The following is a 14,148-nucleotide window of genomic DNA, read 5'->3' on the forward strand; positions in this document are numbered from 1 at the left end:
CTACTGTGCTCTTAATCCTGTGTTTGCTTTCATGTCTTCTCATCTCGAGTCCTGCAGATAAATCTGCGGCTCCACTTAAAAGCTTTTATTAACATGCACACACATTTATCCCTCATTTCTGATACCGAAAGGCATTGTGCTCAGTTGAAATGAGCATCTAAGGTGACGTGGTCTTTCTTGAGGTTTTGTTCGTTGCTGCACACAGTGTTACACTAATTTAATTTTGGCACTTGAGAAGGCTGACGGGGAGCCTTTCATCTATGCCTGGGCACACTAGACAAGAACTTAGCAGAGATGAGTCACTGCACCTTAATTGAACTTTAGTACATTTCACTTCCTGTTTACAGTGATTTGACCAGAACACCTGACAGGGCAAGTTGGCCAATTGTTCCGTTGACCATCAATATTTGTTTTTCCTCTAACATCCCTCTTTTGTCCAGCTCCCTCTCCTATTTTCAATCCAACAAAGCCTTTCATGATCCACACTATATTCTCTCAACTTGCTCACCCTGTGAATGAACATGTTCTACAAATCCCATATCTGCCCAGCACCTGGCTACCCAGCTTCAGTCCCATGTTTGCTCAAACCGTCAACCGCTAACTATCCTTGCATCACTCACGAATGCCAATATCACCTTCCCCAAAAAATCCAGCTTCCACTCATTTCCTCTTACTACTGTCCTAACACCAACCTTCCTTTTCTTTCCAGGGATGTGGAATAAATTGCTGGCTGGACTGCGCGCTCCCACCTGCCTGCAGCTGGTGTCTTCCCTGCAACTAAAAACAAAAGTGAATTATAATGGCGGTAGGTGCGGATCTGCCAGGAACACAGTGGGAAGTGCCCAGTCGACATTTCATTAACCACTTGCCTACCCCATTTGTGGCAGGTGGGAAAGGTTGTCAAAATATGCCCTGAAAAACAGCTACTTGATCGAGATACTAGAGGGTAACCATACTTACGGAACCACATTGGTCAAAAATCAACTGTTAAGAGGGGAGAGGAAACCAGATTACATAAATACCTAATCATGTCAGTTGTAACTGCCTTGGGATGGATTTAATTTTACCCCTCGAGTGAATGAACTGGCTAAACATCTATGAAGACAACCTTTACACAGAGACTACAATACCCAGTTGCTAGCACAGAAAAATTGTGGATGGCATTTTCTTTCTGGACACATAGGCTTATGCAAACACACTAAATAAACTAACAATCATTGATTAAATTAGTACATTTGTATATTAACTCAAACTGATTGATTAAAAAAACTACAATGAAGTATAACTTACTGCCAGGTTCATCCACATGTATGAAAATCATTTCTTCGTCTGCTGCGAGTATGGAGTAAAACTGCAAAACAGAGCATTTGCACAAGATTAATTATGCCACTCAGTGCTGTAAGGCTACTTGCATCTCTCCACGCGTATACACACACTATATTCTGTTCATTAAATTTTAGAGGTGAGACATCAGCACCAATTCTACCTCTTACTAACATATCAGAAAATATAATTGATTTGACGAGGGTTTGCTGGGAAACAAAGTTAACATCTCTTGAAAATAAATTGAAAATGTTGGAAATACACACACAGGCTCATCATCAGTAGATAGACAAGTCCACATTTAGAGTACATTCCTTCCTTAGGCCTTGAACATACAAATGAGGAGCGAGGAACAGGAGTAGGCCATTCAGTGAAGGAGGACCCAGTAATTAAGAAGCAGAAAATAGAGCATGAGAATAAGCTTGCAGGGAACATAAAAACAGACTAAAAGTTTCTATAGGTACGTAAAAGAAAAAGACTGGCGAAGACAATTTATGAAGGGGACATCATGTTTGACAAATCTACTGGAATTCTTCGAGGATGTAACTAGCAGAGTTGATGAGAGGGAGCCAGTGGATGTAGTTTATTTAGACTGTCAGAAGGCTTTTGACAAATTCCCACCTAAGAGATTAGCGTGAGAAATTAAACTGCATGGGATTAGGGGTAGTGTATTGAGATAGACAGGAAACTGTTTGTCAGACAGGAAACATGAGTAGGAATTAAAAGATCGTTTTCAAATTAAAAAATGAAATGAAATGAAAATCGCTTATTGTCACAAGTAGGCTTCAAATGAAGTTACTGTGAAAAGCCCCTAGTCGCCACATCCGGCGCCTGTTCGGGGAGGCTGGTACGGGAATTGAACCCTGCTGCTGGCCTGCCTTGGTCTGCTTTCAATGCCAGTGATTTAGCCCAGTGTGCTAAACTGGGCAACTTGTAAACTCACTCCCAGTGAGTTCTCCCAGTGAGCCAGAGAAGACAGAGCCAGGAGTGAGACACAGCTAAGAGTGAGTTTGGGAATTTGAATCTAGGTGGGAATTCGAAGCTGGGTGGGGAGGAAGTGCTTTTTATCCCTGGTAAGTGACTGGTAAGTAGTGTTTCTGTTTTTCTGTTTCTTTTCATTGGTATATTTATTTATTTTTTCTTTGTTGTTTTTTTTGTTGAAATTGTAGTTGTTGAAGTTAACCGAAGGTTTAAGACATGGCAGGAGATCTCAGACCCGTGTCGTGCTCTTCGTGTGCGATGTGGGAGCTCAGGGACACGTCCACTGTCCCTGGCTCCTTCACGTGCAAGAAGTGTGTCCAGTTGCAGCTCCTGTTAGACTGCTTGACGGCTCTGGAGCTGCGGATGGACTCACTTTGGAGCATCCGCGATGCTGAGGACGTCGTGGATAGCACGTTTAGCGAGTTGGTCACACCGCAGGTGAAAGGTATTGAGGGAGATAGAAAATGGGTGACCAAAAGACAGAGCAAGAGTAGGGAGGCAGTGCAGATGTCCTCTGCGGTCATCTCCCTGCAAAACAGATAGACCGCTTTGGATACTGTTGAGGGAGATGGCTCACCAGGGAAAGACAGCAGCAGCCAGGTTCATGGCACCGTGGCTGGCTCTGCTGCGCAGCTGGGCAGGAAGAAGAATGGCAGGGCGGTAGTGATAGGGGACTCAATTGTAAGGGGAATAGACAGGCGGTTCTGCGGACGCAATCGAGACTCCAGGATGGTATGTTGCCTCCCTGGTGCAAGGGTCAAGGATGTCTCGGAGTGGCTGCAGGACATTCTGGGGGGGGGGGGGGGGTGAACAGCCAGCTGTCGTGGTGCACACAGGCACCAACGATATAGGTAAAAAACGGGACGAGGTCCTACAAGCTGAATTTAGGAAGCTATTCATTCTATTTTTAGGGGCAGCACGGTAGCTTTGTGGATAGCACAATTGCTTCACAACTCCAGGGTCCCAGGTCCGATTCCGGCTTGGGTCACTGTCTGTGCGGAGTCTGCACATCCTCCCCGTGTGTGCGTGGGTTTCCTCCAGGTGCTCCGGTTTCCTCCCACAGTCCAAAGATGTGCAGGTTAGGTGGATTGGCCATGATAAATTGCCCTTAGTGTCCAAAATTGCCCTTAGTGTTGGGTGGGGTTACTGGGTTATGGGGATAGGGTGGCGGTGTTGACCTTGGGTAGGGTGCTCTTTCCAAGAGCCGGTGCAGACTCGATGGGCCGAATAGCCTCCTTCTGCACTGTAAATTCTATGACATGATAGGAGTTAAATAAAAAGTAGGACCTCAAAGGTAGTAATCTCAGGATTGCTACCAGTACCACGAGCTAGTCAGAGTAGGAATGTCAGGATAGAGAGGATGAATGCGTGGCTCGAGAGATGGTGCAAGAGGGAGGGATTCAAATTCCTGGGACATTGGAACCGGTTCTGGGGATGTGGGACCAGTACAAACCGGACGGTCTGCACCTGGGCAGGACTGGAACCGATGTCCTGGGGGGGGTGTTTGCTAGAGCTGTTGGGGAGAGTTTAAACTAATATGGCAGGGGGATGGGAACCAATGCAGGAAGTTGGAAGGTAGTAAAACAGGGACAGATATAAAAGGCAGTAAGGGGGAAAGTGTAAGGCAGAGAAGCCATAGTCAAAAATCAAAAAGGCGACAGTACAAGGTACAGTGACTGAGGGGAGCTCAGTGAATAGGACCAGGAATACTAAAAGAAATAAACCGGGAAGTGAAAACATTAATGGTAAGTGACGCGGCAGGTTGTTACATGAAGATATGGGTTCAACGACAAGGAAAATTAGGAGAAAGGTTAAGAGGAAATATAACTTAGGAGAGGTTACTGATCGAGGTGTTAAGATTCAGAACAGAGGTAAAAAAAGCCAACATAAGTGTACTTTACCTGAATGCTCGTAGTATTCGGAATAAGATAAATGAGTTGATGGCGCAAATCATCGTGAATGACTATGATTTAGTGGCCATTACTGAAACATGGTTAAAGGATGGTCACGACTGGGAGTTAAATATCCGAGGGTATCAAACTTTTCGGAAGGACAGAGTGGATGGTAAGGGAGGTGGTGTAGCTCTGTTATTTAAGGATGACATCCGGGCAACAGTAAGGGATGACATCGGTGCTATGGAGGATAAGGTTGAATCCATTTGGGTGGAAATCAGGAATAGTAAGGCGAAAAAGTCACTGATAGGAGTAATCTATAGGCCACCAAATAGTAACATTATGGTGGGGCAGGGAATAAACAAAGAAATAACAGATGCATGTAGAAATGGTACAGCATTTATCATGGGGGATTTTAATCTACATGTTGATTGGTTTAACCAGGTCGGTCAAGGCAGCCTTGAGGAGGAGTTTATAGAATGTATCCACGATAATTTCCTAGAACAGTATGTAATGGAACCTGCGAGGGAACAAGCGGTCCTAGATCTGGTCCTGTGTAATGAGGCAGGATTGATTCAGGATCTCATAGTTAGGGATCCTCTCGGAAGGAGCAATCACAATATGGTGGAATTTAAAATACTGATGGAGGGTGAGAAGGTAAAATCAAGCACTAGTGTTTTGTGCTTAAACAAAGGAGATTACAATGGGATGAGAGAAGAACTAGCTAAGGTAGACTGTGAGCAAAGACTTTATAGTGAAACAGTTGAGGAACAGTGGAGAACCTTCCAAGTGATTTTTCACAGTGCTCAGCAAAGGTTTATACCAACAAAAAGGAAGAACGGTAAAAAGAGGGAAAATCGACCGTGGATATCTAAGGAAATAAGGGAGAGTATCAAATTGAAGGAAAAAACATACAAAGTAGCAAAGATCAGTGGGAGACTAGAGGACTGGGAAATCTTTAGGGGGCAACAGAAAGCTACTAAAAAAGCTATAAAGAAGAGTAAGATAGATTATGAGAGTAAACTTGCTCAGAATATAACAGATAGTAAAAGTTTCTACAAATACATAAAACAAAAAAGAGTGGCTAAGGTAAATATTGGTCCTTTAGAGGATGAGAAGGGAGATTTAATAATGGGAGATGAGGAAATGGCTGAGGAACTGAACAGGTTTTTTGGGTTGGTCTTCACAGTGGAAGACACAAATAACATGCCAGTGTCTGATGGAAATGAGGCTATGACAGGTGAGGACCTTGAGAGGATTGTTATCACCAATGAGGTAGTGATGGGCAAGCTAATGGGGCTAAAGGTAGACACGTCTCCTGGACCTGATGGAATGCATCCCAGAGTGCTAAAAGAGATGGCTAGGGAAATTGCAAATGCAGTAGTGATAATTTACCAAAATTCACTACAATCTGGGGTGGTCCCGGCGGATTGGAAATTAGCAAACGTGACACCACTGTTTAAAAAAGGAGGTAGGCAGAAAGCGGGTAATTATAGGCCAGTGAGCTTAACTTCGGTAATAGGGAAGATGCTGGAATCTATCATCAAGGAAGAAATAGCGAGGCATCTGGATGGAAATTTTCCCATTGGGCAGACGCAGCATGGGTTCATAAAGGGCAGGTCGTTCCTAACTAATTTAGTGGAATTTTTTGAGGACATTAACAGTGCGGTAGATAACGGGGAGCCAATGGATGTGGTATATCTGGATTTCCAGAATGCCTTTGACAAGGTGCCACACAAGGTTGTTGCGTAAGATAAAGATGCATGGCATTAAGGGGAAAGTAGTAGCATGGATAGAGGATTGGTTAATTAATAGAAAGCAAAGAGTGGGGATTAATGGGTGTTTCTCTGGTTGGCAATCAGTAGCTAGTGGTGTCTCTCAGGGATCAGTGTTGGGCCCACAACTGTTCACAATTTACATAGATGATTTAGAGTTGGGGACCAAGGGCAATGTGTCCAAGTTTGCAGATGACACTAAGATAAGTGGTAAAGCAAAAAGTGCAGAGGATACTGGAAGTCTGCAGAGGGATTTGGATAGGCTAAGTGAATGGGCTAGGGTCTGGCAGATGGAATACAATGTTGACAAATATGAGGTTATCCATTTTGGTAGGAATAACAGCAAGAGGGATTATTATTTAAATGATAAAATATTAAAACATGCTGCTGTGCAGAGAGACCTGGGTGTGCTAGTGCATGAGTCGCAAAAAGCTGGTTTACAGGTGCAACAGGTGATTAAGAAGGCAAATGGAATTTTGTCCTTCATTGCGAGAGGGATGGAGTTTAAGACTAGGGAGGTTCTGCTGTAATTGTATAAGGTGTTAGTGAGGCCACACCTGGAGTATTGTGTTCAGTTTTGGTCTCCTTACTTGAGAAAGGACGTACTGGCACTGGAGGGTGTGCAGAGGAGATTCACTAGGTTAATCCCAGAGCTGAAGGGGTTGGATTACGAGGAGCGGTTGAGTAGACTGGGACTGTACTCGTTGGAATTTAGAAGGATGAGGGGGGATCTTATAGAAACATATAAGATTATGAAGGGAATAGATAGGATAGATGTGGGCAGGTTGTTTCCACTGGCAGGTGAAAGCAGAACTAGGGGGCATAGCCTCAAAATAAAGGGAAGTAGATTTAGGACTGAGTTTAGGAGGAACTTCTTCACCCAAAGGGTTGTGAATCTATGGAATTCCTTGCCCAGTGAAGCAGTAGAGGCTCCTTCATTAAATGTTTTTAAGATAAAGATAGGTAGGTTTTTTTTCCAATTAAGGGGCAATTTAGCATGGTCAATCCACCTAACCTGCACATCTTTGGGCTGTGTGGGTGAGACCCACGCAGACATGGGGAGAATGGCAAACTCCACACGGACAGTGACCCAGGGCCGGGATTCGAAACCAGGTCCTCAGCGCCGCAGTCCCAGTGCTAACCACTGCGCCACATGCCGCCCTGCACCTCTTGAAATCTATCACATCTTGCAAGATGTTGTGATGTGAATGGGCGGGATCACATTTTGGCAAATCTACATCTGAGAGTGAGCAGCTAGTCTCACTTTAATATGCAGTTTCACGAGTCTTTGGGATCTATCCCCTTCGCCTCGGACACCTCGGACGGGCGCCATTCGTACTGGTCTCCACAAATGGAGATCAGATAAAACGGCACTCCTGGGGGCCTCCCAGGGCATTGGAGGTGCCCAGGTTCTTGCCCTTTGAGGAGGGTGGGCACCCAAGCATTGCCACCTGGGTGCCCACCTGGCACTGCGCAGGTGTCCCTGCCAACTGGCAGTGGTACTGCCAGGGTACCAGGTTGGCACTGCCAAGATGCCAAGCTGGCATTTCTCATGTGGCGACAATTGGGCTTGTGTGCTCTGACCAGGTGTTGTGGGGATGCAACGTTCCCCCTCCCCCATCCCACCGAGGGCCCCCTCATAGTGTGATGGGGCTTGGGAGGGTTCGGGGATCGCTTAGGGGGCTCCAGTAAAATGGCATCCCAATATCTCTCTACACAGAGATCCAACTAACTTCTCTCCAGAAGGCCACTGGAAGGGCTGACGCTCTCTCCAGCAAGCCTCTGTGTGCTGTTCTCTTGAGACTGCAGAGGCCTGAAGACAAGCATGAGCTAAAAGCAAAGTTTGATGTGAAATAAAAAGTGTCTCTCCAGAATGATAGAGGCCTGAATGCGAACTTCGAGCTGAAGGCCCAGTTTGATGAGGAATCAGGGGCGTCATTCTCCGACCCCCCGCCGGGTCGGAGAATGGCCGTTGGCCGCCGTGAATCCCGCCCCCGCCGAAGTCTCCGCTCCCGGAGATTGGGCGGGGGCGGGAATTGGGCCGCGCCGGTTGGCGGGACCCCCCGCTGGATTCTCCGGCCCGGATGGGCCGAAGTCCCGCCCAGGAATTGCCTGTCCTGCCGACGTAAATCAAACCTGGTATTTACCGGCGGGACCAGGCGGCGTGGGCGGGCTCCGGGGTCCTGGGGGGGGCGCGGGGCGATCTGACCCCGGGGGGGGCCCCCACAGTGGCCTGGCCCGCGATCGGGGCCCACCGATCTGCGGGCGGGCCTGTGCCGTGGGGGCACTCTTTCCCGTCCGCCTCCGCCACGGCCTCCACCATGGCGGAGGCGGAAGAGACTCTCCCCACTGCGCATGCGCGGGAAACTGACAGCGGCCGCTGACGCTCCCGCGCATGCGCCGGGAAACTGACAGCGGCCGCTGACGCTCCCGCGCATGCGCCGCATTTCCGCGCCAGCTGGCGGGGAAACAAAGGCCATTTCCGCCAGCTGGCGGGGCGGAAATCCCTCCGGCGTCGGCCTAGCCCCTCAATGTTGGGGCTAGGCCGCCAAAGATGCGGAGCCTTCCGCACCTTTGGGCCGGCGCGATGCCCGTCTGATTGGCGCCGGCTTTGGCACCAGTCGGCGGACACCCCACCGTTGGGGGAGAATATCACCCAAGGTATCTTTCCAGAAAGCCTGCTGTCTGTGAGTACTGTATTTTCTAAATGACAGGGACCTTGAATGGATCAATCTGCAAAGACGACCATTACAGGCTGCAAACCAAAGACTCTAATCAGCAACATGCTGTTGGGAATGTGTGTTACAAGAAACACCATTTGAAGCAAAGACTCTTATCTTTTAACTTTCAACCTTATTATTTTCTACCCCTTTCCCCCACTCTGTGTTTGTCTGTCTGGTGTGTGTGGGTTGAGGGTGAGACAGTTAAAGTGGCATTAGCTTGTCTTTAACCAGTTGTATTTAAAGCATATTTCATGATAGTTTTTGTATAAACTGTAATTGTATTTACATTTACAAATCTGGTGACTGTGATTATTGGGAAGCCAAGGAATAAAGACGTAGGATATTTTCATAAGAATTATTGGTTAATTCACTTGTGCTGTAACACCGGAGCATGTGGGGCTGGATTTGACTAGCCCAGGATGTCATTACACAATCATCTAGTGGAATTGTGAGGAAAATCCACAGAAGATCGATTGAGAGGTATCGACCATTTGGTTTCAGAGTGGGTGTTACCTTGAAAACTGTCCACATTTGTGAGTCTAAGGGGGACTAAAGGAGCATTATCTCATAATCAAAATTGTCATGTTTAATAAATGTCTTTAAAAATTACAAGTGGTCCTGTGACTCTGTTCCTCCAAGTTTTAAACAAAAAGTAAAAGTTACGATCTTTTGAGCTAGACTTCCATTCTGAAATCTTCCCTTCCAGTAGGAACATCATCTAGGATTTGAACAAGCGCAAATATAGTTCAGTGCCAGTGGCGGAATAAATCATATGGGCAGTACTGAGGCACACTGTGTGTGGAGAAATCAAGGTGACAACTGCTCATAAAATGCATGTGATTAAAAAAAAATTGTATTCTTCTAATGGTCAGTTTAGCATGTAAAGATCTATTCACAAAGCTAAACATGTGTAAGTCAGGAAGCAGATGGACTTGACATGCTCTCTTCCAAGCCTCGATTTCATCTGTGTGTGTTTCCAACAAAACCTCTCAATTGTTTGGTCCCTCCCCAAATGAACCTTCTCCATTTTGATTGGTTACAAGCCAGGTACTCCGATGAGCCAGTGGGATATTTGACCTCTTGAGCAATGCTTGGAGGACATCCAGAAAGTTTTCGCTGTCCTCCTTGTAGTCTCTTGCCACAAATAAGTTCCAAGTCGAGAAGCTAATTCGAGGGTCTGGTGTCAGGCATACAAAGTGATGTGATTAGCACTCTGATGCTGAGCATGCTGTACTGTTGTTAGATCACCTGTCCTGCCACTGGATTTGGAGTATTTTGCAAAAGTATTGCTGGTGGTGTCAGTGTAAGATGTCACTGCGGCTCAGAAAACCATTGTCTCAGTCTCGGGTTTGAGGTCCTGGTCCTCAAATTGTCTTCAGTCAGCTGAGGAAAAGGCACGCTGGGGTGATGGTGAATTTTGTTGTCTATGTAGGTCTTCGTTGAGCAGAGGCTTGAAATATGGAAAATTTTTCAAGTTCATATTTTCACCTGCACAAAGGTGATCTGAAAATCATAGTTGGCCATCGGTTCCTAGACCCAATCTCAAACATCTTGTGGCATTGACTGAGGTGGTTCTTTGTGGCACCCAATTATCCAAGTTGTGACCATTCAGTTTAAATTGAGGATACAGAAGCAGACTTTTGGAAACCTGTTGGTCACACGCCAAATGCTGGTCAACAATCCAGGACAATGACTTGGACTGACAACTTTTCTAAGTCTGTTGTAGATGATGATGTTTGATCACTTTGTGAGTTTGTGGCATTCAGCTCAAAGGCAGCTAGCAGCTTTGTCTAATGTACTTAAGGGGCACTTCACAGCAAGGAAAACTCAGATGATGTAGATTTTCCAGCCAATTGCCAAATGTTGCCTGCAATTTAGTCTGAGCCAGATTAGCCCCAAAAGGTTAAACAAAACAAAGTGGGGCTGGGCTTGTCGGGAGCACATTTAAAGTGAAAGCAAGTGTGTTTCACATACAGCATACAGAAGAATATATACTCCCACTGTGAAGGATACTTGGGCTGTTTGTATATATTATCTGAATAAATGAGGCACAGGTAAATCATGATTTTCGGTGTACCGATTTTCTGGAAACGCCAGCTTTACGGACAGGCGTGCAGACTGGATTGTGGGCGTTAGTCTCCTTTTCATCGTGGGTCGATTTATATAGTTATTTGATTTTCTTCAAAGTCAGTCAGCACAGCAGTACTTGTGCCAATCTACTTTTTCTGAGAAACTGCAGCTTTAGCGTGACAGTTCTGGGCTGGTCAGTCCTGCAGCACAGGGTCATATTGCTGATGGAGTCGATTAGGCGGAAACACAATACCAGTTTTGAGGAACCTCCTTTTGTATGGAATGGACTTGGCCCTGACCCATTCGTGAAAACAGGATCTATCTGTATTGCTTCAAGGTCAGCATCTTGGTGGGGTGCCTACTCCAGTCACCTGGTATAAAGAGAGGAGGATGACAAGGGGAACATTACAGAGCCACTACACAGAGTAACAGTCTCTGGGTCAGTTCCTCGTATCAGAGTATTGGGCAGCATAGGGTCACCTCTGAACCATAAGACACACAAGGTCCACTAACAGAAGTGACTGGTGATATTAATTAGAAGGAAGCGACAACTATTCAGTGATTTAATAATAAGATAATTCGCTGCTGATTATTCAAAGACTCAAATTGCATATCCAACCGGATGTTTTAAAAAATGGCTGGCAAATTCTTCCCCAGATTGTATCCCGAGTTGAATTACACAATTTTCATACAAAATATATATTGTTAAATATTCATACGGGAAGGACAAACTTTTCTCTTTACAAGATTGCTCAGAATGTATTTTATTAATTACTTGTTATTTGTTTCCTTTGTAGCCACCTAAAATGGCTGATTCCCTATTAATTTGGTCAAAACCCGATTTAAAATGGCTAACCGAAAAGGCTGATGGGAAAAGCAGCCAACAGGACACAAACGGACAGCTGCAGACAGAATAGCGTATTCGGCTCTGGGGAAGTCGGCCCAGATCGATACTCAAGACTATTAGCAGCACATCAACCCAGACATCTGCAGTTTAATCGGCTATCCCCGGGAACAATTGCAACATATTAGCAATTGAATGCCGGGCCAGGCCTGTCGGCGCCTGCAGTGGCCGAAACAAAGACAGGTGAACAACACCCCCCGATCGAGGAATCACCACATTATTGGAGCATATCGAACCCAGTGATTGGGAACAAGTCCAATCACTTGGGACTCAGGGTCAAGGGCCGCCCCGGGAGGCGGGAAGCCCCTGGGCCCTCTAAATTGAGGGGCCAAGTTCAGATCTCTCTCTCTCTCTCCCTTCTTCACCTGCTCGCAACCTTCGCAAGAACATCGACCAGAAACTGTAAGTTTGACTCCAGCGATCGCTACCCGATAGAGATTCCTAGCCATCGACCTGTATCAGCCTTTGAATCCCTCAGGCCAGATCCAATTCGATAAACCATTCGTTTCCCTGACCTTGTGGGCCATCTCCTAAAGTTAAGTATTGGCCAGTAGTGGTAGGTTTTGGCATAGAGAGTAGGATTATTGTGTAAGTATTGATTGCTGTACATAATAAATGACCGTTGATCTCAATCTTACTAAGCGGTGTGCTGACTTATTAATCATAACTCGAGCTTGAACCACGTGGCGGCATCAGAAAGATACCTGGCGACTCGTGAGCAAAGGTGACATAATCAGAGCTAATAAACTAAGGCTAAAAAGAGCAACACCTTGTTGGTTTATGATATTTCCCAACCAGGGAAGGTGGGGCGACAATCTGCCGCCAGGAATCCTGCCCTTCCATTCCTGGTGGGACACAGTTTTGTCTTTGCTTACAGCCTCTTTACGTGCCCAAAATAAGGCCCGTTTCCAGCAAACAACTAACCTGGAGCATTCTGGAGTTAGGATACCCTGGGCCTGCAAGTGTCTGCTTGCCCTGCCTACCTCCCAACCATTGCCCAGTCAATGTGTAAGGTGCTCTCTTCTCACCCTGTTTCCTCCCTGCTAGGGTGAGTTAAAACTGCCCCCCACCCCCCTCCCGCACCCCTGTGAGAGAAAGCCCTTCTTGCATTCAGGCATTTGGGAAATGGGGGTTGGTTCTATCACCTTAGATAATCTAGTATAAAAGGTTAAAACTCAGAAACAAGGGAGAGATATGAGGATAGGGTGAAAAAGCAGAACTGACATTGAAGATCAGCGATAATCTGGCAGAGCAGGTTTGAGCTGGCCACATGGTCAACTCCTGCTCCCATTTCATTTGCTCTCCGACACGGTTGCTCACAACCTTTCTGGGATGAGGGAGCAGGCCCGGATTTGAACAGGAAAACAGGTTGTTGCAGATGTGTACGAGCAGTAAACATGACTGTCGGGGCTATCCAAAAGCAAACTCTGCCCTCTGGTGGACAGAATGGATCTTGCCGTGGAAGCCTCTGGGAAATGTGGACAAATGCTTCTTACATGGACCCAGGTGTGGTAACAATTTGAGACTTCCCAATCAAGCAATCTGACTATTTTCCAATTGCAGAACTGTTTGGTACCAATATCAAGTAAATAACAAACAAGAACGGATAATTTAATCATTGCTATTTTTACCTGGAATAGAGGCAACAGTAAAAAGAGGAATTACTGGCACAAACTGATGCAAGAGGACAACCCCATGAATAAAATAAATGCACAAGGAGGAATTACAAGCACAGGATGCACAAGGTCAAAATAATCTAGCCCCAAATCTGATTTACATCCCCGCCCCTCCCCCCTCCCCCCCCGAGTATATGACAAATGCTCAAGGGAAGTTTGATCAAATTATGTTTGTGTGCCTTTCTTCATTATTTGGAAGTTCTCCAGGGAGAGCTCCTATTTGTGAAACCTTTCCTCACGATCACATACTGTGCAGTGAAAAATATTCTGAAGTATTCCCATCCACAGCGACATGGCTTCCTTGATTTTGAAATGATAAACAATTGAATCCCAGGCAAATGCTCAGTTTGCTGATCTTAACCATTCAGCAGTTGGGGACCATACATTTGGGCTCAGTACCCCTCCCCTCCCCTCCCCTAAACATGGAAAGGGAGAAAACAGGATGTTGACTAGGTGAAGGTGAGCATGTCCAACGGTGATACCCCTATAGTGGAATAGCTTGCTAACAATCTAGAGAAAAGGGACTAGATTCACGTGCAACCTATATACACAATACACTTCCTGCAATGCATAGAAATTTAAAATCACACATTTCTGTTCGTCATACCATTAATTCTTATATTTAATTGCAAGAACCCAGACAGGAAACAACTCAAATCTGTCCTCTTCCTGTGAATAGAGTTCAATGGTGCCAAAACTGAACAAACTGAAGCTTACTGATCCACAGAAGTGCTCTTCTAAAGGACAATAGTCTCACCCCAAATCTCTTCTTTTTTAAAAAATGTATTTTTATCCCAAACATAT

General features: G+C 45.8%; 1 protein-coding gene across 1 annotated transcript in view; it reads right to left on the reverse strand.

Annotated features, from left to right (window-relative positions):
* Positions 1–14,148, reverse strand: part of LOC140396165 (sortilin-like) — a 175,135-nt gene that overhangs the window by 46,269 nt on the left and 114,718 nt on the right. Inside the window, exon 10 of the mRNA XM_072484416.1 lies at positions 1,291–1,351. Coding sequence (XP_072340517.1) covers positions 1,291–1,351 — 61 coding nt within the window. The remainder of the gene's footprint in view (positions 1–1,290; positions 1,352–14,148) is intronic.

Source organism: Scyliorhinus torazame, chromosome 19, assembly GCF_047496885.1.
Source record: "Scyliorhinus torazame isolate Kashiwa2021f chromosome 19, sScyTor2.1, whole genome shotgun sequence".
Lineage (NCBI taxonomy): Eukaryota > Metazoa > Chordata > Chondrichthyes > Carcharhiniformes > Scyliorhinidae > Scyliorhinus > Scyliorhinus torazame.